Source organism: Actinia tenebrosa, unplaced genomic scaffold (assembly GCF_029948245.1).
Source record: "Actinia tenebrosa isolate PJP-AT-01 unplaced genomic scaffold, QUT_ActTen_1.0 PGA_scaffold8__29_contigs__length_14323225, whole genome shotgun sequence".
Lineage (NCBI taxonomy): Eukaryota > Metazoa > Cnidaria > Anthozoa > Actiniaria > Actiniidae > Actinia > Actinia tenebrosa.
The window spans coordinates 1987391-2011610 of NW_028292585.1; the positions used below are offsets into that span (position 1 = coordinate 1987391).

Consider the following 24220-nt stretch of genomic DNA (forward strand, 5'->3'; position numbering starts at 1 on the left):
TAAATTATACTATTCTAACTTATCTACTGACATAATTATCAATTGTTCAGTAAATTTAGATAATTTATACATTTATTAGAAAGCTTATGATTTTTTTTTTTTTTTAACTATAAAAATTCACTGATATTCAGTCTTTGCTTGGATTCCGAAAAATTTAGTTAATTTCATGTTACGAAGTTTGAATAATCTTTTATGCATTAAAAATCAAGATTCTTTACGGAAACTATCCAAAATATTATTTTAAAGGTTTAGGATCTCGTATCATGATATAAAAACTCAGCAGAGTGGGATATTTTTTTGATAATTCGACAGAAACATAATTCCCACTGATTTTTCTTAACACCTTGAAATTAACGAGATGAATTTGAATTTTTGAGTTCAAATTGTTCAAGTTGTTTGAAGAAGGGCGCCTATACGTTGTTTCCTTCTATATTGTTTACCATAAAGGTGGTGAAAAGAATTGTTGTTTCCAAGTTCCACCTGTTCTATATAAAATATCTTTTTTTACTTTACAATGAATTATGAATTTTAGAATTATCATTTCAATCCACAATTCAACTTTCTCGGCGCAAATATTTTGAAAGTCAACCATGTCGACGACAAGTCTACTACATGGACGTAGTCTGTATGTAAATTTGTTGAAAATGTCAAATGTCGTGAATGGATCCAGTTACAATATGTTAAAATTTTAAGTCAGTACTTGAAACTTAATAACATGTCTTTCATATTGTCTTTGTTAACATAATATCTTGGTCACGCCAGAGTAAGGCGCCCAATTTTTTGTGTTTAGTAGACGTATTCAAATAGAAAAGCAGCATTTATTTTCCTACCAAATCACTAAATTCTTGGAAACTGCGCTCAAATGCACGCATGCGCAAACTTTCTCATCTACAGAAATATAATCCCGTACCTAAAGCCTTTATTTCTTTCTGCGCATGCTCGACGAAATAATAGGCTTTGGCAGAGGCTTTGGAAAACTCCATAGACCGGAAGCCAGATCCTGGCTATTTCGCACATGCGCATTATCAGATTTAAACCGGAAGTAAAGCACTACCAACTGACAAAAACAAAATGGCGGACTGTCATGTACTGAGGCCGTTATGAATGCCCGTTGCTCTCAATAAAATGGGCTTTGAAGATAGCTTTAAGCTCGTAGAGAAACAATACGGAGCATATATATAGTTAGGTCATATAGTTAGGCTAAAACAATTATTTTATTGGGTTTGTCAACTGGATACGGCAAATCGTAAGTGTATAATTGCTCGCCACTCGTGTAGAATTACATTCCCGATTCTATACAATACAATAAAATAGGAATAAATATAAGCACCCCGAAAGGAAGTTTAGAGGTAAGCCTTATTTTTTAAAAAAACTCCCTAAATGCAAACATACAAACGAAACAAAAGCAGCGATGTGGTATTAAAAAGACGCTCTTGGAATGTGCACTGTGTTGCCCAATCTGCTCGTATGCTGGAGCTTATTTAACCACAGGCAACCCAAGCTCACTACATTTATAAGAGGATGTATTGGGATTTAGAATATGCCGTATTTTATTTGGAAAAACGTGAATAAAAGTGTGTCGACTTACCTGTTGTGTCAATTTGTTTATTTTGAACTCCTGCATGCAGTTTCAGCTAGTCACTTTTATTCACGTTTTTCCGAATAAAATACGGCACATTCTAAATCCCCATTCTCGACTTTCACATCCCCATAATCCTTTGCATCTTTGGGGGCTAACCAGAGGGTAAAAACCCACTTATTTTGCTGAAGGCTGATCAGACAATGTAGAAAATACCTTGTTTGGTATCCAAAGATGAAATGAAGAAGTAAAAAACAGAAAAAGATAGAAGCTTGAAGACGTTTAAGGTAAATCTTAAACATTTTTTCGTAAGTCAATACATTTTCTGTAAGACCAAAACTCTTGATGATCTGTACACGCAAAAATAACTCGGAATAAACTGATAATCAGTATTGTACAGATAAAAGCAGGTATAGTATCAATTCAATTGAGAAACCTTTCAATTTGGGACAGTTTTTTGATTGGTTACCCCCCAAAAACGCAAGGCATTATGGGGATGTGAAAGTCGAGAATACATTATCTTATAAATGTAGTGAGCTTGGGTTGCCTGTGATTTAAAACCTAATCTTTGTTATGGACCGCTATTTGGGAGTAAGGGGTACTTTGGAACATTTTAGGTGTATTTTTCTTTCAGAACTTCCAAGCACTTCCAAGCATTTTTCTCACATCAAATTTATTCAATTCTCATGTACCAGATGTCAATCAATGTCACTATGTTGTCAAGTGATTATGAGAGGGCGGAGCTAGCAGATCACGTGGCAGAGGTTTATGTCTACGCATGCTCTATTTCGTTGACTGCTGTAATTCAGGACAATCGAACTAGAAATATTAATTTATCAACTTCGTAAACATGGATTTCAAGCCGATAAGATTGCGATGATTTCGAAGCGATTATTTCTAAGAATTTTCAATGAACTTCATAGGCAATAGCTTGTTTTAGTTAACTCTTCATGATTCAAGTACTCGAGCAGTATTTTCTGCACGAACAAGCGAAGATCGATAAGGAGAACAGGGTTTCAAAAGCCAGAATTACGATAAGCCATAGTAAACAAAATTATTCAGCATGACTCGTTATTCTCTTGAATTTGACAATATAGATATTCTTATAACCTTTATCAATGTATTTATATTAATTGTTTTGGCTTCGAAGTCTACTCACAAAGGAAAATGAGGTACATAGCAATATGATTTAAGAAGCAGAATAAATAATTTGCTACGCACATTCCAGGGTTTGATCTTTGCCGTTGGAAGCGTTATGATCTCCTTTCATTTTGCGTCAAAAAATGGTGATTCAATAAAAAATATCTATTAATTATAAAATTATAAAATGTAAAGCAAGTAAGAGAGAGATTTTGAGCAAATATTAGCCTGTATTTACGTTTTAAATGAAGCATTTTGACTTTAAAGCGAGCTATACAATTCCCGTGCAAATGTGCACGTTTATGAAACATGCTCGAGCAACAACCTAATTATGCATGCCAAAATCCGGACCGGAACTGGAATTGGACTTCCAGATTGAGTTATTTATCAGTATTTTTGGAAAATCAACCAACTAAAATACTCCATGCATGTTAAAACCAGGTCCTCCACTCCCCCCTTCCAGGTATCCCAGTCAACGCTGCCTACAGCGTCTAGTTAACTAAAAACTGAAAGCCATATTTTTATTTAGGCTCCGACTAACCCACGCGATTGAAGCCAGAATACTGCCGACCGAGTAGCTATATTAATAATAATAAATATCGGAATTACAATCTTAGAAATCTTCATTTACTGCTCAATTATATTACTTCTAAAGCCCGGAATTACATCCTCAGCTGCTAAGCCAATCTATGAGCCATTTATCTATGAACACGTCATTCAAATCCATATATGGGTACTCTTGCGCAAGAATGCACATTTCGCGAGAAGGAAACCACAGGCAACCCAGTAATAAATCTAAATCTAAAAGTCTAAATCTAAATTACCGCTGTGTGTCTTGATTACAGACTCATTTACTCAGACTTTGATAAAGATAAAGTTTGAAAGAGTGATTTGCCCTAGTGGATTTACGCTTGGCTAGTTCGAAGTAATCTTGAAACTTGAGGTGATTGTGACCAAAGACTATCTTATAGTCTTTTGTCTCCTCGATTTGTAGGGCACTTGTGCCCGGCTAGAAGATTAGAGACATTAATAAAGTTATTATTATTATTATTATTATTATTGTTATTGTTATTGTTATTGTTATTGTTATTGTTATTGTTATTGTTATTGTTATTGTTATTATTATTATTATTATTATTATTATTATTATAGCATTCTATTAAAGATAAGAAGTAATTTGTCTTCGTAGGACATTTCCCCTTTTCTTTGAGTAAGCGCTTATCTAGAAGCTCTGCGTTGAACTTTTTCTAAAGCGTGTATATATATCTTTGACAAGGTATGGGGACCTAACAAGAGAAATATAATAGTGAGAAAATGTCAGTGTTAGCAGTTCCTACAGAACGTTTGATAGTTCCAAGAAATTTGTTGGCTTCATTGACTGTATTGTTGACGTGGTCTCCCAAGTTTAAGTTTCTTGTAACCGTGACTCCAAGATCTTTGAACGATTTGACATCTTTCAGTAGGGTTGAATTATCTCGAGAGTGAGTGATTCTCATAGCTTCACATTTATCAGCGTTGAATCCTAGCTGCCATGTAGTAGCCCAATTATGTAAGTTGTTAAGGTCCGTTTGCAAGACATGCAAGACAAGTATGTCAATGTTCTGACCTTGAATGGCTCTGTAGATTTTAGTGTCATCAGCATAGAGTTTCGTCGTTGAAGAGATATTGTCGGTTATATCGTTTATGTACAGAAGAAACAAGATGGGGCCAAGAATTGTTCCTTGTGGCGTTCCTGATGTTATCGGTGACCCCTCAGAAGGCGTTCCTCTGACTACTACTCTTTGTTTCCGACCTATAAGGAAGTGCCTGAACCAGTTAAGGAGGCAGCCATCAATGCCATTACTGTACAGCTTTAAAAGGAGCTTTTCATGAGGGACACTGTCGAAGGCTTTGGCTAGGTCGAGAAATAGAATATCTGTAGGGGTGCGGCAGTTTCTAGACAAGGTCCCGGCAATCGTGTTTGTACTCAGCAGTTGGGAAGCTGTAGATCGGCCTACTAGATATGCAAATTGGCTATCGTTCAATAAGTTGTTGTCGTGCAAGAAACGTAGAATTCTGTTACGGACGATTTTTTTCCCAATCTAACAAATGATACTTGTCAGAGAAATTGGACGATAATTTTCTCTGCAATGCTTTGAGCCTTTCTTGAAAATTAGAGTTATGTTGGCTAGTTTCCATTTTTCTGGTACAGCTCCCAATGAAAAGGATATATTAAGTATACGTGTAATTCATTCTACCATTACTAGAAGAAACGCTCATAACTCGCTTGTTTCCTGCTCGATCCTTCGTAAACTTACATATCTTTATCGCCTGATTCTGTAGTTCACAACGGTACTAAATTATCAAACTATCTGGGTGTTTTTCGAATTGTATTTCTTGAGTTATAACTTAATTTTTACATTCAAATTAAACTGTATCGTAAGATATTTTACTCCCAAAATAAATAACATTGAATCGAAAAATACGTTTTTCGTCACGAGTGAGTGAACACATTCACTCCGATAAGGGATCTCACGTATTCAAACACATTAACGCATCAGAAGCATGCCGCAATGCTTGCCTAGGGAGTCATTTACCATCATTGACCAAGCGTCTTCTAGATGCACACTAAAAATCAAGGAAGCTTTACATATTCAATGGCTTAAGCCAACACTTAACCAACAAGTACAACATGTTAATCTTAAATTAGTACATTAGTCTTCTTTCCATTGTACTATCACCCATTGTTTTCTTTTGCTATATATTTTGTAATCTCACTTTACTTTACCATCACTGATGATGGCAGTCGAACCTAAAATACGAGTTGCTGTTATAATATTTCTTCACACAATCAATCAAGTTTTTGTGCTCGGAATCACCATTTTGTATCGAAAGTAATTTTTACTTCCGGTGTCAATACTGGAGTTTTTGCAGAGTCTATCATTCTCGTACCCAGAGCCTGCGTTTCTTCTGGCCTGAGGCAAAGAACAAGGGTTCTTGCATAATCCATTTTTTGACGCATGCGTAGTTTTCCGGAAATGACGGGAACATATTTTTATTTTTGTTTTTAGCAAGTCTCATTGGAAAAAATTGCCCATACATTTGGAATATTTGCTTTTTTCGGTCTTTTTTCTCTCTTTCCAAAGCAAAAGGTTGTTGTTAAGAGTAAAGTTATGTAGCACAAGTAAACTGCGTGACAAAACATCCTAAATGACCCGTAAATCTTCTGGGTTTTTTTGCCAACTAATAGTTAGCGTGTTTTCGAGGCTACGAAACCTAAGAAACCATAAGAGGCGAATGTATAGGCCAACAGATAGTATGAGCTTATAAAATCAGCAAAAATACGGTTCTAAATTGTAACAAATTGCTATGAATTATATACCAAAATGTTCAGGAAAGCCCGGGGTTTTCAAATCCACTTCTGTTTTTTTTTTACAGGTTCTGTTTTATTTCAAGGAGAGACGATTTTCTAGCTTGACTCCGGTTATGTCATGCATTTTCTCTTGTAAAATATATCCAACAGCGTACATTCAACTCAAAAAGTACGGTGTTTTTTTCCAATAGAATTCAATCTAAACCATATAATACAGTCCGTGAATAGCTGAATAAACTGAATCCACTTCTGTTTTTTGCCTAGATAGTCCTTATTTTGAGAAAAGATCCAAAAACCAAATTTTTGAGACATAATTTGTTTGGGCTCACATGAGGGGGCGTGAGCTTGAAATCGTAGCTGACCAAATGTTAACAGATTTTTTCTGATGTCAACGTTTGCGCTCTTATATCGGAAGTCCAGGAAATCCTGGTCTTAAAAAATGGATTATGCCAGAGCCCTCGTTCTTCGCCGTAGGCCAGAAGAAACGCAGGCTCTGGGTACGAGATTGAGAGCCTATTTATTTCGTCGAGCATGCGCAGTAAGTAATAAAGGCTCTGGGTACGAGATTGCAAAAATATTTGTATAACGTACGCGCATGCGTACAATTCAGCTGGTGTTCTAGGAATTGAACCAATCTCTTACCCAGAGCCTCCGTTTCTTCTGGCCTGCGGCGAAAAATGAGGACTCATAATCCATTTTTGGCGCTTGCGCAAGTGAAGCGAAATATCGATATGTTTTCCTCCGATCCAAGTAAAAATTAGAAATCGGGAACATCCTTTTTTTTATTTTTGAAAAGTCTTTTAACGTATGCGCTCTTATACAAGAACTCCAAGAAATCCTGATCTCAAAAAATGGATTATGCCAGATCCCTCGCTCTTCACCGCATGCCAGAAAAAAACGCAGGCTCTGGGTACGAGATTGGAATTAAACTTGAAAAGAGCTTTTGGCACCAGAAAAAAAAAAAAAAAAAAAAAAAAAGACGGAAGTGCTTCAGTGCAAAAATTTGTAATATATTATTTCTTGAAAGAATTTTCATGAGTTTTCATTCATAAAAAAAAACTAAAATTTAGACTGAAAAAAAAAAAAAAAAAAAAAAAAAAAAAAAAAGAATCCATCGAATTTTACCAGGATCTGAAACAATAGCTGGGCGGATCTTACGGAAGCCCTGGAGGGACATTTCAGACTTCAGACTACAGACTTGGGATATTTCAGACTTCGGACTTCAGCCAGCGCTGCCCAGCCTTATGTTTACGTTTTGCAAAACTCAAGCTTTTTTCTTTTCGAGTTTCGAATTCTGGTCGAATATGAATCATCCGGCTTTATAGTTACATCCAGGTTCCAATGACTTCATCGTCATTCACTGATTTATAATTTCAGACTTCAGAGTTGAAGCCTAAATTTCAGACTTCAGAGTTGGAACTTCAGATTTCAGATTATACTAAGTAAATTTCAAAATTGAAATTGCTTTGCTTGTGATTCCTGTGAAAAGGGCGTTGACGTGCTGACCAAGAGGAATGGGACTCAAGGTCCAGGCTTTGCACTCGACTAGAAAGCTTAGATCTGTACCAGTTCAGTACCAGTTCAAAGTGCTATCAATAAATTAGGATACAAATTTTATTAAACACTCTAAGGAAGCACGGGTGGCGTAGCGGCGTAAGCTCTCGCGTCTAACCAAGGCGACCCAGATTCGGTATCGCTAGCCTGTGTAGCTTGGTCCTAGGGGAGGGGGGAGGGGAAATGGGGGGGGGGGAGAGAGGGTAAAGAAGGGAGGGCTCTCCCTTCTTCTCCTCTTCCCCCCCTCTAGAGCCGAGCTACGCAGGCTACGGTATCGCATGTGAGTGAGTTTGTTTGTTGGTTCTCTCCTGTGCTTCGAGAGTTTTTTCCCGCGTTCTCCGATTGTTGTGAATGTCCCACGCTGTGATGTAGCAGCCAAAGCTTAATAGATTTTTTTTACTTAGCAAAAAAGCTGAGTCTAGAAAGAAATTACCTTTTCCTCCATTTTGTCAATGAGATTGTACTATGGCGAAGTCCACCCGAAGTCCGAACAAGTCTGAAATATCCTAAGTCCGAAGTCTGAAATATCCTAAGTCCTGAGTCTAAAATATCCTAGTATGAAGTCTGAAATGTCCCTCCAGGCCTTCCGTAGTATCTACATCAGGGAACCATTGACTTAAAAATCGAATTGAAAGTTTCAATCTTTTTTTTTTTTTTGCACAGGTATTGCAGACTCCACAACGGTCGCTGCTACCACTTCGTCATCTGGGCATACTACAGCTGTACCAACTACCACTACGCCAGCTTTACCTTATGGAAGTAGGAACAACACCATAAGATTCACCAAGAAACCACCAAACCCACTGGTCGTGGTTATTGGACAAAACAGCACGAATGTCACCCTGACATGGGAGTTTGATTTCACTCACTGCAATTGTGTCGTTATAGACTCGATCAGAATCATTAGGTATCGCAAAATTGATGAAACATTTACAAAAAAAGAGATTGGATTCTTTAACCGGATTAATGCAACCATAATAACAGACTACTCAAAATTCCAATTTAGCGTCCGTTTGAACAAATCATATCGTCAGGGACATGCAAGTTTTTTCATCAATGACATCATGAAACAAGGGTACAATTTGAATTACATCACAGTTGATGATCTCTTGAATAACTCTGTGTATATCTTTACAATTGAAATTGCTTTTCAACAAGGCAACGAGACAACAAAAACCGTGAACGACTCTGTCGACCTTCGAGTTCTGGCTATACGACCAACTGCAAATGCTACAATACCAACTATATCTCCAAATACTACTATAGGACCAACTGCAAATGGTACAACACCAACCGCATCTCCAAATACTACCACGGGACCAACTGCAAATGGTACAACACCAACCGCATCTCCAAATACTACCACAGGACAAACTGTAAATGGTACAACACCAACCGCATCTCCAAATACTACCACAGAACCAACTGGAAATGGTACAGCGCCAACCGCATCTCCAAATACTACTACAGGACCAACTACAAATGGTACAACACCAACCGCATCTCCAAGTACTACTACAAGACCAACTACAAATGGTACAACACCAACCTCATCTCCAAATACTATCACAGAACCAACTACAAATGGTACAACACCAACCGCATCTCCAAATACTACTACAGGACCAACTACAAATGGTACAACACCAACCGCATCTCCAAATACTACTACAGGACCAACTGCAAATGGTACAACACCAACCGCATCTCCTAATACTACTACAGGACCAACTGCAAATGGTACAACACCAACCACATCTCCAATTACTACCACAGGACCAACTACAAATGCTACAAAACCAACCGCACCTCCAATTACTACTACAGGACCAACTGTAAATGGTACAAAACCAACCGCACCTCCAATTACTACTACAGGACCAACTATAAATGGTACAATACCAACCGCATTTCCAAATACTACCACAGAACCAATTGCAAATGGTACAACACCAACCTCATCTCCAAATACTACTACAGGACCAACTACAAATGGTACAACACCAACCGCATCTGCAAATACTACCACAAGACCAACTACAAATGGTACAACACCAACCGCATCTCCAAATACTAACACAGAACCAACTACAAATGGTAAAACACCAACCGCATTTCCAAATACTACCACAGAACCAATTGCAAATGGTACAACACCAACCTCATCTCCAAATACTACTACAGGACCAACTACAAATGGTACAACACCAACCGCATCTCCAAATACTACTATAGGACAAACTACAAATGGTACAACACCAACCGCATCTCCAAATACTACCACAGAACCACCTGCAAATGGTACAACACCAACCGCATCTCCAAATACTACTACAGGACCAACTACAAATGGTTCAACACCAACCGCATCTCCAAATACTACTACAAGACTACCTACAAATGGTACAACACCAACCTCATCTCCAAATACTACCACAGAACCAACTACAAATGGTACAACACCAACCGCATCTCCAAATACTACTACAGGACCCACTGCAAATGGTACAACACCAAACGCATCTCCAAATACTACCACAGGACCAACTGTAAATGGTACGACACCAACCGCATCTCCAAATACTACCACAGGACCGACTGCAAATGGTACAACTACAGAACCAACTACAAAAGGTACAACACCAACCGCATCTCCAAATACTACTACAGGACCAACTGCAAATGGTACAACACCAACCGCATCTCCAAATACTACTACAGGACCAACTGCAAATGGTACAACACCAACCGCATCTCCAAATACTACCACAGAACCAACTACAAATGGTAAAACACCAACCTTATCTCCAAAAACTACTACAGGACCAATTACAAATGGTACAACACCAACCTCATCTCCAAATACTACAACAGGACCAACTACAAATGGTACAACACCAACCGCATCTCCAAATACTACTATAGGACCAACTGCAAATGGTACAACACCAACCGCATCTCCAAATACTACAACAGAACCAACTGCAAATGGTACAACAACAACAGCATATCCAAATACTACTACAGGACCAACTACAAATGGTACAACACCAACCGCATCTCCAAATACTACCACAGGACCAACTGCAAATGGTACAACACCAACCGCATCTCCAAATACTACCACAGGACCGACTGCAAATGGTACAACTACAGGACCAACTACAAATGGTACAACACCAACCGCATCTCAAAATACTAATACAGGACCAACTGCAAATGGTACAGCCTCAACCTTATCTCCAAATACTAACACAGGACCAACTACAAATGGTACAACACCAACCGCATCTCCAAATACTACCACAGAACCAACTACAAATGGTAAAACACCAACCGCATCTCCAAATACTACTACAGAACCAATTGCAAATGGTACAACACCAACCTCATCTCCAAATACTACTACAGGACCAACTACAAATGGTACAACACCAACCGCATCTCCAAATACTACCACAGAACCAACTGGAAATGGTACAACCCCAACCGCATCTCCAAATACTACTACAGGACCAACTACAAATGGTACAACACCAACCGCATCTCCAAGTACTACTACAAGACGAACAACAAATGGTACAACACCAACCGCATCTCCAAATACTATCACAGAACCAACTACAAATGGTACAACACCAACCGCATCTCCAAATACTACTACAGGACCAACTGCAAATGGTACAACACAAACCGCATCTCCAAATACTACTACAGGACCAACTACAAATGGTACAACACCAACCGCATCTCCAAATACTACTACAGTACCAACTGCTAATGGTACAACACCATCCGCATCTCCTAATACTACTACAGGACCAACTGCAAATGGTACAACACCAACCGCATCTCCAAATACTACCAATGAACCAACTACAAATGGTACAACACCAACCGCATCTGCAAATACTACCAGAAGACCAACTACAAATGGTACAACACCAACCGCATCTCCAAATACTACCACAGAACCAACTACAAATGGTAAAACACCAACCGCATTTCCAAATACTACCACAGAACCAATTGCAAATGGTACAACACCAACCTCATCTCCAAATACTACTACAGGACCAACTACAAATGGTACAACACCAACCGCATCTCCAAATACTACTATAGGACCAACTACAAATGGTACAACACCAACCGCATCTCCAAATACTACCACAGCACCAACTGGAAATGGTACAACACCAACCGCATCTCCAAATACTACTACAGGAACAACTACAAATGGTTCAACACCAACTGCATCTCCAAATACTACTACAAGACCAACTACAAATGGTACAACACCAACCTCATATCCAAATACTACTACAAGACCAACTACAAATGGTACAACACCAACCTCATCTCCAAATACTATCACAGAACCAACTACAAATGGTACAGCACCAACCGCATCTCCAAATACTACTACAGGACCAACTTCAAATGGTACAACACCAACCGCATCTCCAAATACTAATACAAGACCAACTACAAATGGTACAACACCAACCGCATCTCCAAATACTAACACAGAACCAACTACAAATGGTACAACACCAACCGCATCTCCAAATACTACTACAGGACCAACTGCAAATGGTACAACACCAACCGCATCTCCAAATACTACCACAGGACCAACTGTAAATGGTACAACAACAACCGCATCTGCAAATACTACCACAGCACCGACTTCAAAAGGTACAACTACAGGACCAACTACAAATTGTACAACACCAACCGCATCTTCAAATACTACTACAGGACCAACTGCAAATGGTACAACACCAACCGCATCTCCAAATACTACTACAGGACCAACTGCAAATGGTACAACACCAACCGCATCTCCAAATACTACCACGGAACCAACTATAAATGGTACAACACCAACCGCATCTCCAAATACTACCACAAGAACAACTACAAATGGTACAACACCAACCGCATCTCCAAATACTACCACAGAACCAAGTACAAATGGTAAAACACCAACCGCATCTCCAAATACTACCACAGAACCAATTGCAAATGGTACAACACCAACCTTATCTCCAAAAACTACTACAGGACCAATTACAAATGGTACAACACCAACCTCATATTCAAATACTACTATAGGACCAACTGGAAATGGTAAAACACCAACCTCATCTCCAAATACTACCACAGAACCAACTGGAAATGGTACAACACCAACCGCATATCCAAATACTACTACAGGACCAACTACAAATGGTACAACACCAACCGCATCTCCAAATACTACTACAAGAGCAACTACAAATGGTACAACACCAACCTCATCTCCAAATACTACTACAGGGCCAACTACAAATGGTACAACACCAACCGCATCTCCAAATACTACTACAGGACCAACTACAAATGGTACAACACCAACCGCATCTCCAAATACTACCACAGGAACAACTGCAAATGGTACAACACCAACCTCATCTCCAAATACTACTAGAGGACCAACTACAAATGGTACAACACCAACCTCATATACAAATACTACTACCGGACCAACTGCAAATGGTACAACACCAACCTCATCTCCAAAAACTACTACAGGACCAACTACAAATGGTACAACACCAACCGCATCTCCAAATACTACTACAGGACCAACTGCAAATGGTACAACACCAACCGCATCTCCAAATACTACTACAGGACCAACTACAAATGGTACAACACCAACCGCATCTCCAAATACTACTACAGGACCAACTACAAATGGTACAACACCAACCGCATCTCCAAATACTACCACAGAACCAACTACAAATGGTACAACACCAACCGCATCTGCAAATACTACCACAGGAACAACTACAAATGGTACAACACCAACCGCATCTCCAAATACTACCACAGAACCAACTACAAATGGTAAAACACCAACCGCATCTCCAAATACTACTACAGAACCAATTGCAAATGGTACAACACCAACCTCATCTCCAAATACTACTACAGGACCAACTACAAATGGTACAACACCAACCGCATCTCCAAATACTACCACAGGACCAACTGCAAATGGTACAACACCAACCGCATCTCCAAATACTACTACAGGACCAACTACAAATGGTACAACACCAACCGCATCTCCAAATACTACTACAGGACCAACTACAAATGGTACAACACCAACCCCATCTCCAAATACTACTACAAGACCAACTACAAATGGTACAACACCACCCTCATCTCCAAATACTACTACAGGACCAACTACAAATGGTACAACACCAACCGCATCTCCAAATACTACTACAGGACCAACTACAAATGGTACAACACCAACCGCATCTCCAAATACTACTACAGGAACAACTGCAAATGGTACAACACCAACCTCATCTTCAAATACTACTAGAGGACCAACTACAAATGGTACAACACCAACCGCATCTCCAAATACTACTACAGGACCAACTGCAAATGGTACAACACCAACTTCATCTCCAAATACTACTACAGGACCAACTACAAATGGTACAACACCAACCGCATCTCCAAATACTACCACAGGACCAACTTCAAATGGTACAACACCAACCGCATCTCCAAATACTACTACAGGACCAACTACAAATGGTACAACACCAACCGCATCTGCAAATACTACCACAGAACCAACTACAAATGGTATAACACCAACCGCATCTGCAAATACTACCACAAGAACAACTACAAATGGTACAACACCAACCGCATCTCCAAATACTACCACAGCACCAACTACAAATGGTATAACACCAACCGCATCTGCAAATACTACCACAGGAACAACTACAAATGGTACAACACCAACCGCATCTCCAAATACTACGACAGAACCAACTACAAATGGTAAAACACCAACCGCATCTCCAAATACTACTACAGAACCAATTGCAAATGGTACAACACCAACCTTATCTCCAAATACTACTACAGGACCAACTACAAATGGTACAACACATACCGCATCTCCAAATACTACCACAGGACCAACTGCAAATGGTACAACACCAACCGCATCTCCAAATACTACTACAGGACCAACTACAAATGGTACAACACCAACCGCATCTCCAAATACTACTACAGGACCAACTACAAATGGTACAACACCAACCGCATCTCCAAATACTACTACAAGAGCAACTACAAATGGTACAACACCAACCTCATCTCCAAATACTACTACAGGACCAACTACAAATGGTACAACACCAACCGCATCTCCAAATACTACTACAGGACCAACTACAAATGGTACAACACCAACCGCATCTCCAAATACTACTACAGGAACAACTGCAAATGGTACAACACCAACCTCATCTTCAAATACTACTAGAGGACCAACTACAAATGGTACAACACCAACCGCATCTCCAAATACTACTACAGGACCAACTGCAAATGGTACAACACCAACGTCATCTCCAAATACTACTACAGGACCAACTACAAATGGTACAACACCAACCGCATCTCCAAATACTACTACAGGACCAACTGCAAATGGTACAACACCAACCGCATCTCCAAATACTACTACAGGACCAACTACAAATGGTACAACACCAACCTCATCTCCAAATACTACCACAGAACCAACTACAAATGGTATAACACCAACCGCATCTGCAAATACTACCACAAGAACAACTACAAATGGTACAACACCAACAGCATCTCCAAATACTACCACAGAACCAACTACAAATGGTAAAACACCAACCGCATCTCCAAATACTACTACAGAACCAATTGCAAATGGTACAACACCAACCTCTTCTCCAAATACTACTACAGGACCAACTACAAATGGTACAACACCAACCGCATCTCCAAATACTACCACAGAACCAACTGCAAATGGTACAACAACAACCGTATCTCCAAATACTACTACAGGACCAACTACAAATGGTACAACAACAACCGCATCTCCAAATACTACTACAAGACCAACTACAAATGGTACAACACCAACCGCATCTCCAAATACTATCACAGAACCAACTACAAATGGTACAACACCAACCTCATCTCCAAATACTACTACAGGACCAATTGCAAATGGTACAACACCAACCGCATCTCCTAATACTACTACAGGACCAACTGCAAATAGTACAACACCAACCGCATCTCCAAATACTACCACAGGACCAAGTACAAATGGTACAACACCAACCGCATCTCCAAATACTACCACAGGACCAACTGCAAATGGTACAACACCAACCTCATCTCCGAATACTACCACAGGACCAACTGTAAATGGTACAACACCAACCGCATCTCCAAATACTACCACAGGAACAACTTCAAATGTTACTACAACGCCAACTATATCTTCCAAAACATCATCTATTATTGCTACAAGTATAAAGTCTTGGATTACCAAATCTTCAGAAGGTAATGATAGTTCTATATTTATTTTTTCAATTTTTTGATTATTTTGGAAAAGAGTATGGTATGAAATGAAAATAATTTTTTTGACTAAAGGAAAGATCGAGAGCCTGAAATTAATTGCCATTTCCAGAGTTTAAGCATTGTGTATTTTTAGGTTGTGGGTATGGGACCTTTGAAAAGTACTTTTTTTGAATGAAAAGAGAAAAATAATCTAGTTAGTAAAGTAATGTTCGATTTTTGAGCACTTTACTTGTATTTTGTGCAGTTCTTTAATTTCGCGAATTGAAAAAGATCAATACTCTAAAATGAAAATAATCGAACAACTAAATCAAAAAGTGTTATTTTTCACAAAATCGGTTTAACACGCCAGGAATATAGAAATAAATTCTCATATGTAGGTTCGATAGAAAGTTCCTTAAGGTAGCTCCATATAGTAAATTGTTTACCTCGCTCGCTCAGTTTCGCACATGCGCAAATACGGATCTTATTTTGATTACGTAATTGAATTATTTTTGTGCGCAATTTTTGAAATTAAAAATCTCGAAAATTTGGCGGTAAATTATCTTCAAATTTTTACAGGGTTTTTTTGTTATAAAAAGCAATCAGCTCATGCAAAATATTTAGCGAGTTCTAACAACAGAATGTTTTTAATTGTGAAAAGACAGAAATTGAGTTACACTAAGGTTTTGTTGTACATGTTGGGATACTTAAGTTGCGGTGTCAAATGATGAAGTAAGTAGTATGATTTCCCTTAGCAAATTTAGAAAAAAATTCACCGTGAAAAACTCGAGCTTTAATTTTTCTTATTACAAAAAAAGCCTCAATTAAGACTAATGTTACGTTGCTATGGTGACCCGTCACAGGATATTTTTTATAAAAACTGAAACCTTGATTTACTAATGTTAGTACAATGCGCAAAAAAGGTCAAAACATACTCTGTTTTTTTTTTAATACAACAACATGTAACATGTACCTCGAAAGTCTTTTAACTACATGGAGCTACCTTAAACTTTAAGATATTGTTTGAGTCTTCTTGTTTCTGTTTTGTCTAGCTATCTTCTTCTGAATCATATAGAGACATTACTTGTGTAGATTGTGTAGTCTATGTAGCAGCCCAAAAAGGATGAAGTAGGGATGGGGGTGGGTGGGGTGGCGAGGGGTGGCGGGGGGCTGTGTGGGGAAGAGAACATTCCACCTACTACCCAATCTCCACAGCCCCCGCACCCCTATCCCTTTTGGGACGCTACTCGGAGGGGGGAGCTGAAAAATGAGATATATCAAGCAAAAGATTAGGCAGTACCCCCCACTTAAAAACAAAATTTTTAGTTTTTACCCCCCCCCCCCCTCCCCCGTTACGTTAAAAATAACGTTGAACCCCCCCCCCTCCCCCCAATGATTACCATCCTTCAATTAAAAATGTCTTTATGTGAATACCTGTTGTCATGCTATTGCAAGTCCGGTGCTTACTTGTTCGATGTCCTCGTCTGCAACAAGTAGTACTTGATAAGAATGTTCAACAAAACCGTCCGTTTCAGAGTCATCTGATTCCACATCAGAGCTGTTTTCAGAAGAATCAGAGTCGTATTCGGAATCACTGGACAGGAATTCTGTACTACTGTCATTGGAATTAATTCTTTCATCCCTAGACGTTTCAGCAAGAGCAAAATTAAGGACATGTGCTACCAGCGCAGCTTTATTTCCTGTTAATACGTTTGGATTGTTCTGCTTGAGGTAGATCTTTAGTTGTTTTGCTGTCAGAGCTTTGACTTGGTTTTCATCTTTCCAGTTAATGTTTGGAAGGGTGTTTCGTTCAGATTTCCTTTTTTGAGCTTTCAATTCAAGAAACTCAAGATGTTGCACAAAGCATTTGAGAGTGGTTTTATCAACCATCAATTTCTGGCACACCTCCTGCATTTCATTCACGTTGCTTTTATATACATTTCGAATAAAACTTAAGGCCCCCCTCCGTCAAATGAGTGATTTTACTTTGAGCCCCCCCTATCTTAGCATCAATTTTATGTGATGCCCCCCCCCCCTCCTCTGGCTTTTCAGTCCCCGCTCCTGATAATTATTGCACAGTCCCTAAATTGTTATTCAAATGAGGAGTGAATAGCGGAGCGCAGTCGTGACGTCACGAAATTGTGACCCCTGCTGAGATTCGGACAAACAAATCAGCCTTTAAGAGATGGCATGGCGGCAACTTCGAAAATTACGTCGAGTTTTATCACTGTTCTCAATGAAAATGATGGCGTTCCTGGTTCAAAATTTGAAAGCGAGCCGGATAACTATACATTAGAGCAGCTGAAACGTTGGCTGAAATGCAGAGGGTTGAAACTTGGCGGTAAACGAAGCGATTTAATCGCACGCGTGAATAATTGTTTATCGTCAGGCAATAATCATGTTCTCGATCCAAGTATTGATGATGGAAAATGGTTTGAAGCCAAAGCTTTACGAGAAAAAACAGGAGATGATGTAAAGAAACCAAATTTACGAAAGATCCCGGACATACCAAATTCCGGATGGAAGAAATTCCCGGCATACGATATACCATCGCAGTTTAACTACGGCCACGTGCACTACTATGGCTTGGAATCCCTTCCATCAAGCAACGAGGAAGAGAACGACGACAACGAGAGCCATGGACTGTCCCAGTCATCTTGTCATATTGATAACAGTTATTCCCAAGACGAAATTGACATTGCAAGCTTCCTAGCACAGTCAAAGATCCCTGATGATTTGATAGCCATACCTTGGGGAGGTATGACTAATAGAGGTTTAAGTCTTACCAACACATGCCCTCTTGACAACTGGCTCATGATTTTACAAAGTTTGGTAAAATCAAAGAAGATAAACCTTGACATTCTTAAAAGAGGAGATGCAATTAAAAGGGCACTTCATTTGGTGGAACTCCACCAATTTGGAGATGCTAAATTGACATTACCTACACCACCTCTGGTAACACCTGGTGACCTATATGGCAATGAGGCAGATTACTATATGCCACTATTTAGTTCTGTTCTTACAAGTGAAGTCACAACATCATGTAACCTAGCTTCATGTCCTTCACCATGCAACACACACAAGACATGTAGCAATACACTTGGGTGTCCTTCAGGCCAAGACTATTCGTTTGAGAAATCACTATCTGAATGGCTAAATCCTGGTCCCACTCTATGTCAAAGAAAGTTCTACAGTCAGCCATCAATTGGAATTCCATGCACACAAAATATTTCAATTGATTGTAATGGAACACAGTATCTATCATGGCACTGCTCTGGTATGAGAACAAGTACAGCACGTCACTTTTGCAGTTTTGGAGATATTTTTATCTTTTCTTTGGACTTAGCCAGTAGAGCAGGCTATTTACGAATGGACAATTTACCTATGGTTATAAAACTGAACACAAAGGAACTATATTTACACAGTGTTACATTATGGAATGGCCATCATTATATCTGTGTTTTCAACCACTTTCATGCATGGCTTGTGTATGACGGTCTTAAAGAGTACAGAAAGCCAAACTCTGGCCTTTCTATTTATAAGGCACAGCCACTTGGATATTCAATAAGCCATGTAATTTATATTGTTTAGATAATCACCAGGTTGCATTTCAGTGCATAATATCATTTCATTTTTATCATTTTTTTATAGCATCGTTTTACCTTTTGAACTTTCTTCTATGTTATAGAGTGTGTTTCATTAACTCATGAAATAAATTGTACTGATTACAGTGTAATAGCTACATAAACACAGCAGAAAACAAAGGAATGGAGTGACGTAGTGCGATAAACATGTTAAAGTGTATTTCATGAGTTTATGAAAGCCACTAATTTGTTAACACAGATATAAAACCATGTGACATTTCTTTAGTCAAATTGCTAATTCCGTATGTCAATATTACAAAAGCCTATTGTTCACTTAATCTACACCAGTGAATTTTAAAACCCAAACAGTGCTTTAACAAAGCTATATATGATGACTTGTAACATACTGTCTTTTATGCAAGCTCAGATGTATATGGCATATTAAGTACAATGACATGTACACAAGAACATTCAGTTGACCTTGAAGGGACTATCTGCACTTGCTTATGTCTGTCACAAGTCAATATTTCATTGACTTACATAAAGTCCAATGTTCAAGTGTTCTATTCATACAAATGCCTGACATGGGCAGGTCCATAGCTAGGATGGGTGAATGTGGTTGAAAATTTGCTCAACATGAACCAAATACAATCATTATACAGTATATGCCATAGAGTTGTTTTTATTTGGGAGACTTTGTTTAACAATACCCTAACAGAGACAGTTCTGTTGTAATTATTTTGATACAAACATTTTAAATTAGATAAATATTTAACTTCTTGTAGCCAAAGAGTGGGCCTTCAATGTCCTGACAGGGGTGCAGGTGCACCCTTTCATGGGCATCCCCTAGCTATGATCACATGCATGATTTACTTACATAAGACCTCTTGGAAATTAACAAGCACGCACGCAACTACCACTATTTGTGTAGCTAATGGTGCAATCGAAAGAGGGATTTTCCTTCCCACAAGCTTAAACTGTTTGAGTCTCTGATTGAATCTTTCAATGTGTATTCTCGCCTTTGCTATAACTCGTGTGTCAAGTTCTTCTTGTGCTGATAGGCTCTTTCTCCCCTTCAAAAATGAAGGAATTTTTACTTTGGCTTGGAGTGGGTACAAGTTATCTTGAACTGTAAAGCCTCTGTCAGCTAAAATAACATCCCCTGGTTGAATGTGCTTCATGATTCCACTTTCCTCAAAAATTTCAACGTCGGAAATGTCTCCCTCAAACAGATCTGATATAAAACATGCTCCTCCATTTGGTGTACATGCAATGAGACACTTAAAAGTGTTGGCGTGTTTGTACGAGGAAAAGGTATTTCCTTGTTGAGCAAAGTTCCTCGACGTTTCAACACGAAATTCTGTGCAGTCAATGCTGCATCGCACATTCTTAAGGGTCTTGAAAACCCTTGGTAGAAAGCGGCTCAATATCTGTCTCGATGGGAACATCACCGTCTCCATTTGTCGAAAAATCTTATACATCAGCTGAATAAACGTTGTAAATATTACTCTGATATAGCTATCTTTGATTTCCTTGTCGGGAGAACTGAGTAATACAGACAACGTCCTGATGGTGAATCCAGTTTTTAGCCTCAAGAGACAAATGTACAGCTTCTCTCGAGAAGACCACTTGAACATTCCTCGCTGGCACTTTACTTTTGATATCTTTCGATCTTTGTAACCCCAATATGAGATTGTTTCTAGAGGGCAAACATCATTAAGAAACTCATGAAGCATCTCAAATTGTGACGATGTGAGGCCAACAAAATGTTTCATTTGGTCTGGATGGTGCACAACGACTTCATAAGATATATTGCTTATAACTTTGGGGGCGCTAGATGAGCCAGACTGGAGCTCATTACGTAAAATCATGTTCTCGATTTTACTTGCCAGCTCGTGCTTTGTTACGTCCGTTTGTGTTGCCTTATTATTCTCTAAATAATTCCCTTCATCTTGTACAAGACAGTTCTCCTCCATAATTTCTTGATAGTCTTGACTTTCAATGGGAGTATCGTTGGTAGCACAGCACTTCTTTGTCTGCTGTTGTTCAGCCTGTTGTCGTTGTTTGGGGAGCTTTCTCTTTCGTGTTGCCTTCGCCACTCCGCTAGTCGAAAGATTCGCTTTCAACGGGTCTGGAAATTCTGTGGTCGGTCCCTTTTCTCCAGGCCAATGTTCTACACAAATATACGTGTCTTTTGTGATACATTTTACAGTGAAATCTTCGCGAGAGCAGGCATTAACCCATCGTTGGCATCTCTCAAGATCGTTCCATGGCTTCGGAAAAGGGAGAAATATCTTTTTGCCCAAATCTGCCATTTCTTTCAACGATCTGGGCAGTTTGTCAGGGTATCTCGAGTCATTTTTACACTGTCCCCAACAACAGTGTTTCGTAGTGACCATCTTGCAATGAAATCGCGATTTTTTTGGGTTGAAGCGTACTCATTCACAGTAATACACAGTGAACTATCGGTTTGTTTGTCCGAATCTCGCCGGGGGGTCTAATTATGCAAAGCTATTTTTAGTATGACTGCGCTCCGCTATTTAGTCAAACTGTTGAATAGTTGACGTCACTTAATTTGAAGAAGTTATTTACTTTTTTAGGCGGACTAACATAAATTTGAATCTACGAGTAAACGGCTACTAAGAATACCATCGTCTATTTCTTCACTAATTCTCTGCTAATGTAAACCCGTTAAAGTTTCAAACACTTGCGTCATCATTCTATAACCTCGTATACGATTGGTTCGTAGACTGTAAATACACAGACAAATCAATTGCCAATACGACAGTAAGACGATACTTTCATATAGCCGAGAACAATTAATTCCTTACAAAGCAGCCAGACTTGATCAATGGCTGTCAAGATTAAGGAAAGTGAAGGGCTCCTGGTCGCTTACGTAACGCCTGGTCCAACACAATACACTAGAAAATCAAGTCTGTATTTTTATTCATCTCCCTAGCGACAATCAATGCATAATGAGGCATCATTATAATATTACGTAGCCCCACCCTGATCGTGATGTTTTGAAAGTTCTCAAATTGGACTCGCCTAAAGGCTCAAAAAACTTTCAAGGATGACATCACTCACACCTATAAATTCCTAATTGTACTCGAGATCGTGCAATTACCAATACTAATGAGTTTATCATTAACAAGCACGACAGGATACGAAACTGTTTGAATTTTGTCGATTTTTTCGCATTGACGACATGTCAAACAGTCTTTCCAGGACTGACAGGTCAAAGGGAGAATAATTAACGTATAATAGCGTCACCTATTTTTTGGAAAAACCTTTTCTGAGAACTAGTGAAATATCTGCATTTTTTCTAGCACGCCATTTGTGCAAATACTAGACGTGTGTAAAGACGCGGAGCAATAATGCAGAAAGAAAATTGCAATTAATTCAGAAATTCAGTTGAATAATTCAAAATGAACCGCTTATCCATCTTCTCGTCGTTGATGGCCATTGTCTTTATTAATAGTTCATCGTTTCGGGGTAAGTCTATCACAGATAGCAGTTCTGTTTCTCCTATTTACTGGTTTGAAAACCGACGTCTGCTATTTCAAAACCAAACCGATTGTCCGGCATTTGCTAAAAGGAAACTTTTTTTGCGCACAAAAAATCAACTGATCCTTTAGGGAAACTAGTTTCGTCTTTATTGACCGTTTAAATCCTTTAAGATATACTATAAATCCTTAATGAGAAATGTAGATATATAATTTTTTTTATTGTATATCTTTAAGGATTGAAAAGGTCGATAGTTTGCGTAAAGTATCGAGATTTTTAATTCGTAAAAGATTATTTTAAATATTGTTTTAGGTTTAGAATCTCGTATCATGAAATAAGAACTCCGCATAGTGAGATATTTTTTTGAGAATTCGACGGAAACATAAATAATTCCCTTTGGTTTCTCTCAACACCTCGAAATGAACAAGATGAATTTGAATTTTTGAGTTCAAGAGGAAAAAGATAAAAAATCTTTTTCAGTCTTTGTTTGAGGAAGGGCGCTTATACGTTGTTTCCTTCTATATTGTTTACCATAGGTGTGGTGAAAGGAATTGTTGCTTCTAAGTTTAACAGCTGTTCTATATAAATGTCTTTTTTTATTTTACATTGAAATGGAATTATCATTTCATTTAACATTTCAACTTTCTCGGCGCAAATATTTTGAAAATCAACCATGTCCATGACACGTCTACACATGGTCCGGCGTAGTCTGTATGTAAATTTGTTGAAAATGTCAACTTCCATGAATGGATTCAGTTACAACTTGTTTTTGGTAATCTTGGTCACGCCAGAGTAAGGCACCTAGATTTTTTGTATAGTAGACGTATTGTAATAAAAAACTATATTTCCTACCAAATCACTAAATTCTTGGAATCTGTGCTCAAATTCACGCATGCACAACTTTATCATCTGCATAAATATTTGTATAACTTGCGCGCATGCATACGATTTAGCTCGTGTTCTAGGACTAATTGAACTTGAAAAGAGCTTTTGGCACGAAAAAAAGACCGAAATGCTTCTGTGCAAAAATTTGTAATGTTATTTTATTCGTTATGTATCATTACTTGCAAGAAT

The 24220-nt window shown here is 38.7% G+C and overlaps 2 protein-coding genes across 2 annotated transcripts in view; one reads left to right on the plus strand and one right to left on the minus strand.

The window, feature by feature from the left end:
• The first annotated feature begins 6878 nt into the window (after nt 1–6878).
• LOC116289881 (uncharacterized) overlaps nt 6879–24220 on the plus strand; it is a 60115-nt gene continuing 42773 nt past the window's right edge. The window contains exons 1-2 of the mRNA XM_089023972.1: nt 6879–6981; nt 8289–16058. Coding sequence (XP_088880098.1) covers nt 6879–6981; nt 8289–16058 — 7873 coding nt within the window. The remainder of the gene's footprint in view (nt 6982–8288; nt 16059–24220) is intronic.
• Nucleotides 20049–22174, minus strand: LOC148904940 (uncharacterized). The gene has a single exon (XM_089024250.1). The coding sequence runs from the start codon at nt 22036–22038 to the stop codon at nt 20509–20511; it is 1530 nt and encodes a 509-aa protein (XP_088880376.1). The 5' UTR covers nt 22039–22174; the 3' UTR covers nt 20049–20508.